Below are 10,033 nucleotides of genomic sequence, written 5' to 3'. Positions count from 1 at the left end.
CTACTATTACCTATATGCAGGGAATCTAGTTACTATTTCAACTACAATGAAAAACCTATTCTTTTGCACTTAGTCACCTGTAAAAGGAGTTAGGAAACACCTATCTTTAAAGACTGCTCACTGCACCAAAGACCTCCAAGATTTGTGGCTAAACCATTGTCCAAAGTCTATAATCCCACAGAAGGGTTATGGTTACCTCTCCTCTTACTCAGAAACAAAACTATCAACCCCTTCAAAAAGTTCAAACCAGGCCCAAATCCAAATCCAACCCAGTTTGATTCCTACCAACCCATTCTGAGGAAGACTGGAGCCACTGACCACTGACTGGGACTGCAGAAGCAAGAACCACGGAGGAAGCGCCTGACAGGCACATGGTTAATCCAGATGGGGCGCCTAATTATCTGGCTCCCTGAGGGCTTCTGGAACTCATGTCACTTGGTGCCAAGGGTGGGAATGGTGGCAGTGGCCAGCAAAGGCAATGTTGGATACAAGGGAGCTGAAGGCTCCCGATCTAAGAAACTCTACCCACAACATGGTTCTGAAACTGGGGTCAAAGTTGTCAGGGCCAACTCAACAGGAAGGAAAACTGGTTTAGATACAGAAATGTTAAAAACAGTGGCTGGGCTGTAGAAGGCAAACAGGCTTGGGCAAGATGTTATCACAAGATCAAGATCAAGATGCTGTGAGGAGATGCTTCCTAGCCTGCCAAGGAGCGCTGGATGTCCTAGCCCAGTGGGATGGGGCAACCAACTATACCCTTTGCATAAGACAAGTTAAGGCTATGATCTTCAGCAACCACAGAGAAAACACTACCATTGTTCTCTATTTCTGGAATAGAAAGGGATTGCTGACACTGAAAAGCAACACTTGAACATGCACTACCAGTGTCCATTTACACTGATGTACATCGGAAGTTACTTTAGAGATACAGTCCTGCTGTGCAGTATAGCTCACACAACCTAAAGTGAAATGGAGTTTCGACTGCAGCTCACCTCATTACCCGACTGGTAACTTCCTTTCATGACAGACCCCAGATAACAGTCACGCACACACACTGACTGTTGGGATGCTCTGTCTGCTCTGTGGAACAGTCTGCAGAGATCTTGGGGACAGAACCAATGTGTACACAGCAATGGAACAGCCCCGACGTCACTGCTGGAGTACTCTAGACTTTGGAGATTTACTCTTTGCTTAATTTTAAGGATGACATCAAGAGCACCTCCCTAGTCTGGGTCCCACCATGGAGTGTCACCTGGCAGGACCATCGTTCCTTATATGCTGCGGGGACTTGAGGCTCTTCACCTATGTTACGAACACCAAATTCCTCATAATAGATTTGTGGGGACTGGAGGGTGAGAAAAGTGCAGTAGCAAGGACCCTCCCCCCACATGCTTGGGGTCAAACTCATCAAAGAATGTTAAGTTATAAGACAAAAACTGGTAACTGCCTTTGTGGTTTTGTAAAAGTGGAATAGGAGAGGCACTTAGTGGGGCACTGAATAGCAGGATGTTTCTGGCTGCATCACAGTTTGCCCCTGACCTCCTTTAGAGAAAAACCATCTTCTACACAGGTATGAAGAAGTTCAAGTTTCTATACAAATAGCTGGAGTTACCTACATGTGCCAGATGTCAGTGGTGGCACTCCAACCACTAGGTAAAGGAAAGGAGGCAAACCCCGACATTCAGAACCCTTGCTCTTCTGTCTCATTAACAGAAACATGTCTCCTGAAAAACTGACAGACTACAATCCTTATGTGATGTAGACTAAGCACGTTGGAAGCCAGGGAAATGAAGCAAATGATACTATTTCTGCAAGTTATGTCAAGGACTTGTTAGGAAATGCCAATCATCAGAAAGTACTACCAAAACCTCCCCGCCCTTTTTTTTAAAGACAGCCCTACACCTCAAGCCATAGGTCTAAAGATTTACATACACCATGAGCCACCAGACTAAGTCATTCGTCACTGCACTTTAAAATTAACTCTGTACTCCCAGATGCCTGGTTCCCTGATGGTAATGAGTTTTTCTCTCTGCCACATCTGGCATGTCACTATTTGGCTAAGTTACCAGAAAATGAAAATGAATATGACAAGAGTAACTCTATGCACTACTTTTTCAAACCGTGAGTGACAAAGCATGGTGGTACATCGGGTGAACACATAACAGTGGGACATGGAGGTTGTACTGGGGAAAACATGCATGGTCACCTTATCCCCAAGGACTCGCTAGGTCCAAGTGAAAAGGTAATTTCCGATGTTTCATTTTCGTTTCCTTTTCCCTGGAATTTTCCAGCACCAATCAATCTTACCCATCTGTTCACTGCCGCCCCAGTTACTGAGTCCTCAGCCTGCTACCAGCTGGGAGGTCGTCTTCGGGGGCCTGGGTTCTATAAAGGCAGGCCAGCCCACATGCTACAACTCAGCTACTGGGGCACAGAGGACACACCAGCTTTCTCTTCCTGGCCCTAGTATGCCACACCCTGAGGCTTCTCTGGCAGTTGGAAGGCAGGCTTAATGTCCTTTTTGTCCACTAGTGGCAATATGGTAGTGGCTATATCATCACAAATTTCGCCTCTCAAGTCACCAGAAAGTCACATGGCTATCTAGTTGGAAGTCCCTGGCAGTGGCGGACACAGACATTTGGGATTTTTGTTGTTGTTGTTCGTCATTGTTGAGCTGCTGCTGTTAAGCATTCCATTCTCTGGAAGGAGCTGTTGCCTGGTCACAGCCTGGCTCAGCCCGCTTATCCCATGGCCTGGAGAGCCACATATTCAAACTGCAGGCTCTTTAGGTCAAGAGGCTCTGGTAGGGACATTCTTCAGCAGTTGAAAAGATGAACGAAAATTCAAGTATGTTTCCTTGCCAGCCCGAGTGTCAACTCGGGATGACATAGAGTTTGGCTTCTTCTTGTCTGTGTGCTGCAGAGCAGACTTTCCAGTGAGAATGTCCTCTGAACCCATGTTCTCTGTCAATGGCTTGGCTGGCCCCATCCCCCTCAAAAGAGAAAAAAGTAAAACCCCCAATATAACCAGACACAATATGCATCTGCCCCATTTTTTTGTTTGTTAAAAAAAAACCTCAACTAAAAGTGCAATAAAGTCAGTTTTCTTTCCTTTTGCTTCAGAACAATCTGCATTGTCCTGCTACCACCTGGAGGAAAGCATCTGCTTTGTCAAGAAAGCTAAGAACGCCAACAAGGGACAGTAGACTCAGGATTTCTTACGGCTGGCGTCCTACAGTGTAACTTCACAGGAGGGAGGGAGGCGGAGCCTGAGCCTGCTGGAGGCTGGCAGGCCATTGGGAAGAGGAAGCCGTACTGCCAGACACACTTGGGGGTGGAGAATGTCCTCCCCAGCCCAGGTCTGCTTCTTCCTCTTACTTTCTGGGCCTTCCTTCACCCCAGCCCTTTGCGCTTCCACAGGCAAAGCCTTTAGTTTCATAGCTTTTATGCTGGGAGGGCTAAGGGCAGGGGCAAGACCCAGGAGTAAACTAAGAGGAGGGAAGAGAACAGTAGTCCTTGAGTTTTTGTGAATGACACCTTCACTGTAAACAATGGGAAGGAGGGTCGACCAGGTGGCCCCAAGGGCAAGTCATGGAGGAGCAGCAGCTCTGGGACCTGCTCAGAGCCTTCCGCAGGCCGGACAGCCCCTGACCCACTGGGCCCCACATGGGCTCCTGCTGGGGGCATCTGCTTTCTTCTTTTTGGTTTGGATCTCTACCCTCCCCCACAGAGGAGTCCCTTCCAATGAGAAATGGCAGGAGCTGCAGGTTCAATAGAGTCAGAGTCCCCAGGGCCTGAGGACTCCTGGGAGGCACTGGTCACTTGTGGCGCTGAGCAGTCTTCTTCCTTTTCCTCTTAAAGAAACAGCAGCACCTGGAGCACAAGGAACACAGTGAGTCAACACTAGAGGTGTGCAGCAGCTCCCAGCAGATGTCTTGCCTGCCCTTTGCTCCCTGCTGCTGGCACCCGCCCACAAGTCCACCCATCCACAGTGCACACTCTGAGGCGGTGGGCAGCCTCTGCCAGGGAAGCCAAAGGTAACAGCTGCTTGACTGCCAGGCTGCAGCCACTCAACCTAATCAGTAAAATGCTGCAGGCTGGGCAAAGCTGGAACAGGCATTTCTAGGAGTAGCATAGAGTAAGGTTCTTTTCTAGCCTAATATCCAACCCAGATCCCAGACCTCAGATGGGATCCTCAGGGCTGGGTAAGAATAACCTGCATTGTCTATGCCTTTCTTCTGAGGGTAGAATTATTTCTCATCATTCAGTGGTCAGCAGACAGGATGGTTAAGTTAAAGCAAACAAATCCCATGAAAAACATGATGTCTGCAACTCAGGGAAGATCTCAGTCTCCCACCAATGCAGACTTTCAGGGTCTCTCCTCTCTCTGCCCCCTCCCTAACCTCAGCGACCACTTGGAGGAGGCAGAGACTGCGTATCCACACCTCCAGGCTGAGATGGGCACACCTTCCCCTATCATAAGGAAGGGACCAGGCCACAGTCCAGGACCTGATATGGCTGTAGAGTTCTCCCAGTTCAGTTTCCTGAGAGCACTGCTGCTGTGCCAGAGGAGGGTGGGGATTAGGGCCTACTCCCTTCTGGAACCCTGCATGTGCTGCCCTCTGGGGAACAGCCATAGTTCTGGCACATTCCTCTTGTTTTTGGATTAGGAAGCATCACTCTTGGTCAAGCAGTCAGCAGGTGATGAGGGCTGGTGCAAGGCTGGTGCAAAAGGTATGACCTTTCCAGGGAGGTGATGCATGGGGAAGGAGAATATGAAGGGCAGAAGGAAGTGAATGAGTCCAAAATGCCAGATGACAGAGGGGAGGGAAGTGGGGAAAATCACTCCGATTTGGTGGATCCTCAGAAGAAAAGCTTTTCTGAGAATCATCTCTGGGCCTCTTCCATACTTTTAAGGGTTAATGCCAAGAACATCTGTATGGAAATGAAGAACCACAGCTTACTGCTCCTACCCCTAAGTTTTCTACTACTGCTAAGATTCCTCTCTTTTTCAGTTAGTCCCTTTGGTACTTCTGCATCCAATGGCCTGGTTATTAAAAACTTGGACAAGGCCCAGCAGTTAAGACTCACTAGGATGCCTGCAATCTGCATAACCGTGCTTGGATTTGAGTCCTGGCTCCACTCACATTTCCAGTGTCCTGCTAATATACACCCTGACAGACAATAGAAATACGTGGGTGTGAGGGACTGTAACATAAGTGAAGATTACATCATTCACCATGACCATATGTGAGATATAACATGGTATGGGAAGAAGTGGTTGCAGGAGCAGAGAAAGCTCGCGTCCTGAAAGGAATTCTCTCATTCTGAATAGTCCTCACCTGGTACTGCAGGTCAGGGCAGACCTAAGAAATGTTTAGCAAAGCAATGGTATTATTAGCATTCTCATGTGTTTTTTTTTCACTTTTATTCATTATATACTATAATTTGTACTAAACGTATAATAATAAATTATATGCAAATAAAAAAAAATATACACCCTGACAGGCAGCAGGTGATGGACCAAGCAGCTGGGTCCCTGCGACCCACATGGGAGATCTGGATGAAGTTTCCAATACCTGACTTCAGTTTGGTTCAGTGCCAGCTATTGCAGACACTGGGGGGCAGGGAGGTGGGTGGAGTGAGAACCAACAGATGGTGCCCTGTTATTTTCAAACAAAATAAATTAAAAAAAAATTTTTAAGAGCATCAATCACAACAAAAACTTGGGCAAAGCTTCTTAGACTGCAGAAATCAACATTTACACATACAATGATAGGCTTTATTCATATCTGAATGACTCAAACATGGAAGTTTGCAAACTTCTTAAGAGGGTCCTACACGGCCCAGCGCCGTCACCTAATGGCTAAAATCTTCACCTTGAATGCACCGGGATCCCATATGGGCACCCGTTCTAATTCTGGCAGCTCCACTTCCCATCCAGCTCCCTGCTTGTGGCCTGGGAAAGCAGTTGAGGATGGCCCAAAGCCTTGGGGACCCTGTGCCCATGTGGGAGACCTGGAGGAAGTTCCTGGTTCCTGGCTCCGAATTGGTGCAGCACCGGTCGTTGCGCTCACTTGGGGAGTGAATCATCGGATGGAAGATGTTCCTCTCTGTCTTTCCTCCTCTCTGTATATCTGACTTTGTAATAAAAATAAATAAATCTTAAAAAAAAAAAAAAGGGTCCTACAAAACATTTTCTCAGGCATTGGCCACTGCTGTGGCATAGTGGGCTAAGCCACATCCTGTGGTACCACCATCCTAATGGGTGCCCAGTTAATTTCTTAGTACTGCCCACTTTTTGTTTTAAAAACTTATTTTATTTTTATTGGAAAGTCAGATATACAGACAGGAAGATCTTCTGTCCACTGATTCACTCCCCAAGAGGCTGTAACAGCCAGAGCTGTGCCGATCCAAAGCCAGGAGCCCGGAGCCTCTTCTGGGTCTCCCATGTGGGTGCAGGGTCCCAAAGCTTTGGGTTATCCTTGACTGCTTTCCCAGGTCACAAGCAGGGAGCTGGATGGAAAGCCTGCCGGGATTAGAACCGGCACCCATATGGGATTCCGGCATGTGCAAGGTAAGGACCTTAGCCACTAGGCTACTGCGCCGGGCCTGGTACACCACTTTTGATCCAGCTTTCTACTAATACCCTTGGGAAAGCAGCAACTGGACCCTTACTTCCCAAGAAGGAGATCCTGGCTCCAGTCTGCCTCAGTCAAGGTTGCTGCAGCCATTTGGGAAGTGAATTGGCAGATGGAAGATCTCCATCTCTTCCTCTCTGTAATTCTGCCTTTTGAATAAAATAAATAAACCTAAAAAAATTTCTCTGATACAATCAATGACATCTGTGAAATACTATTAACTAACAAGTGTGAGTATAATCACTAACCAAAAGTGTCATATGAATAAAGTTTTAAAATAAAGAACACTTTTGATTGTCTACTACAGTCTTCTGTGGAAACTCTGGGAAGAACTAAGAATTAAGAAGAAAAAATGCTTCATAAATGGGCATTCTCATGGTGAATGTCCTGAAATTAGTACTACCAGAGGCAAATGAAGTCTCATGAAAGCACCAACATTTTCAGAGACTTACCTGTCCCATGGTAAGCACACATCCAGAGGCTAACTTTTACACTAACTTCTATTCTTAGGCTTATGGGAGGATGTTAAGGTGAGGTTTTAGACTATTTCAGAAAAAGCAATCAAATTTCAAGCACTATTTAGAATCCTTGCAAAGTGGACCGTGACCTCTGTCACCTCCTCCGAGGCACACTGTGGAAGTCAGTCACACTGTAGCCTGCCGTACCACTCTGACCTCACCAGACTGCAGGAGGCTGTGATATGGGATGGGAGGACCTGGACTACTTTCAATCCAGAGCCCTGGACTAACTTCTGGTTAGTTATTTTGATGCTTCAGCAAAGAGAAGCTTTGTAATAACTCAGTAACTTAACCAACGAGCAAACAGGCCCCACCATCTGTTCTTCAGCCCTGGTTTCTGGGAGCTGGACTGGAAATGGCACATCAGGGACTCAAATTAGTGTACATATGGGATGCTGGCACGACAGTGGCTCTACTTGCTATACCACACTGCCAGCCGCTGATCACCCTTTTTCGCCGTTACTCTGGCCCAGCTCTTTCCCTTCAGCTAATTCTGTGTCATGTTCCTCTTCTCTGCCATGTTTGTACCTTCTTCCTTTGCTCAACACCTGGCTCAAGTGCATAGTATCCATGAGGTCTTCCTTGATCATTCCTATCCACAGTGACCTCTTCCCTCCCTCAGCTCTTGTGGACAACAGAAGATTGTTGTCACAACAAGATGTTCTAGTGCAGTGGGTTAAGCCACAACCTGTAAAGCCAACATCCTGTATCAGAATGCTGGTTGTAGTCCTGGCTGCTCTGTTTCTGATCTACCCTCCTGCCAATGCAGTGGATGATGGCCCAGGTGCTTGGAGCCTTGTCATCCACGTGGCAGTCATGTTGACAGACACTTGGCTCCAGTTTGGTTCAACCCTGGCTATTGTGACTGTTTTGAAAATGAATTAATAGGGCCCGGTGGCGTGGCCTAGCGGCTAAAGTCCTCGCCTTGAACGCCCCGGGATCCCATGTGGACGCCGGTTCTAATCCCGGCAGCTCCACTTCCCATCCAGCTCTCTGCCTGTGGCCTGGGAAAGCAGTCGAGGACGGCCCAATGCATTGGGACCCTGCACCCATGTGGGAGGCCCGGAGGAGGTTCCTGGTTCCTGGCTTCGGATCGGCGCAGCACCGGCCGTTGCGGCTCACTTGGGGAGTGAATCACCGGACAGAGGATCTTCCTCTCTGTCTTTCCTCCTCTCTGTATATCTGACTTTGTAATAAAATAAATAAATCTTTAACAAAAAAAAAGAAAAAAAAAGAAAATGAATTAATAGGTAGAAGATTTTGCTCTTTCTCTGACACTCTGCATTCTAAAAACAGAAATGAATAAATTCTAAAAATGAAGAAGTAAAAGTAGCAGTGTCCTGGAGCACTCCTAATTACTTCACCTAACTCCAGCTTGATGACATTAAGCTGTTTGAGGCAGGCGTTGGGACTCTGGAGAGTTTCAGGAAGAGTTAGATGAGCATGTTACAGGCTTTCAAGTATCTGTGGTTGGGATTCTATGACTGACATCTCACAGTAAAGATGGACTAAGACAATGTCAGATTACAACAGACACACATTTGCAAAATGAATAGGCCAAATATAGTCTTTGATACCCTAAGGCTACAAAACCTACCTCCATAAAACTCAGTGTTGTATTTAATACAACCCTTCAGGAACTTGTTGTAAGCAATTTGGCTTAGGCTGTTAGGCCTGAAAAACCAGTGCCCAACCCAGTCACTGAAGACAAACAGAAACAGGTAGTGGTAGAGGATAGCAGGCTTCTGTCACCATGCAGAATCTGGACCCTATGTGTGCAGGCAACATGCGAGAGGCACAACCCCAGGATGCCTCAGTCCCAAGTTCAAGGACAGACACTTAGAAGGTTATAGGTAGTGTCTAGAAAGGCGGCTAGGAAGGGGACCCTGATTTACAGCAAAAATATTCTTTAACACAGATGGATACTTTAGGGCTTCTCCCCTTCACAAATCTCACGTTGCGTCCAAAATGAATTCCACAAGCCTTTTCAAGGAGTGGAAAAGGCAGGCTCCAAACTCTTAACCAGCTGAGGTTAGCCCCTGGCCCACTATCCTCCCTTATAAGCATAAATAAAAAGACACTAAACAACAAACAAACAAAACGACCCCCAAAACAGCAAAATGTACATCTCTCCCCCCAAAGGCTCTTCTTGCTTTTTTCAGAGTCTTGCTCTACAGATGAAAGAATCAGTTGAATCAAAAGGTCAGATTTTCCCACAATAGCCAGTTGCCAGCTCAGAGACCACATTGCAGAATGGGAGCTTATCTGGTAACCATATCACCCTCATGGCTGTGAGAAAACTACTGACACACTAACCCTGACTTTTTCGCCCTGCCTCTAACCCTCTGACAACATTGGGTCATTATGATTTGGGAGAAAATTTTGCATGTTATGGAATATTGTTTTGGCAGGAGGCAGCGATGACATGAATTCAAATGAAATTGAAAGGAGAGAAGGGATAGATTAATTCATAGGTACAGGTCAGCCCCGTCCCCACCTTGTGGATCTAGTTCCTCCATTTGGGTAACTATGGCGTAAGAACTTATATGGAAGCCATTCAATGGGGTTAAGACATTTTTGTTTGGCTTTGCCAATCCCAGCCTAGTCTGGTCGGCTCCCCTGGCATGTGGACTGGAGAGAGGGACTCACCACAGGTTGAGCATTTTCAGGCAGCTACAGAGTGTGTAAAGAGAAAAACACAGGAAGGAAGGAAGAGAAAGAGAGAGAGATTAGTCCACAGAGGTGAGATGGAAGCGCCTCCCTGTGAGCCATGCAAACATGCAGGATGTGTCTGTGTTTAGTTTCTTCTTCTGCCAAGGGAGGTGAACAGGTAGGTGCAGGCCCTCGGGTTCCACAGTGTGGAGGGGAAGCACTG

The 10,033-nt window shown here is 46.9% G+C and overlaps 1 protein-coding gene across 4 annotated transcripts in view; it reads right to left on the bottom strand.

The window, feature by feature from the left end:
• Nucleotides 1-3,087: 3,087 nt before the first annotated feature.
• The window catches only part of CSNK1G1 (casein kinase 1 gamma 1), a 131,147-nt gene continuing 124,201 nt past the window's right edge, over nt 3,088-10,033 (bottom strand). For all 4 annotated transcript variants that reach the window (XM_058665686.1, XM_058665689.1, XM_058665688.1 and 1 more), the window contains one exon: nt 3,088-3,872. In XM_058665686.1, the coding sequence (XP_058521669.1) occupies nt 3,818-3,872 (55 nt within the window). In that variant the 3' untranslated portion in view covers nt 3,088-3,817. The remainder of the gene's footprint in view (nt 3,873-10,033) is intronic.

Source organism: Ochotona princeps, chromosome 6 (assembly GCF_030435755.1).
Source record: "Ochotona princeps isolate mOchPri1 chromosome 6, mOchPri1.hap1, whole genome shotgun sequence".
Classification (NCBI taxonomy): domain Eukaryota; kingdom Metazoa; phylum Chordata; class Mammalia; order Lagomorpha; family Ochotonidae; genus Ochotona; species Ochotona princeps.
This window is presented reverse-complemented; position numbering and strand designations above follow the sequence as displayed.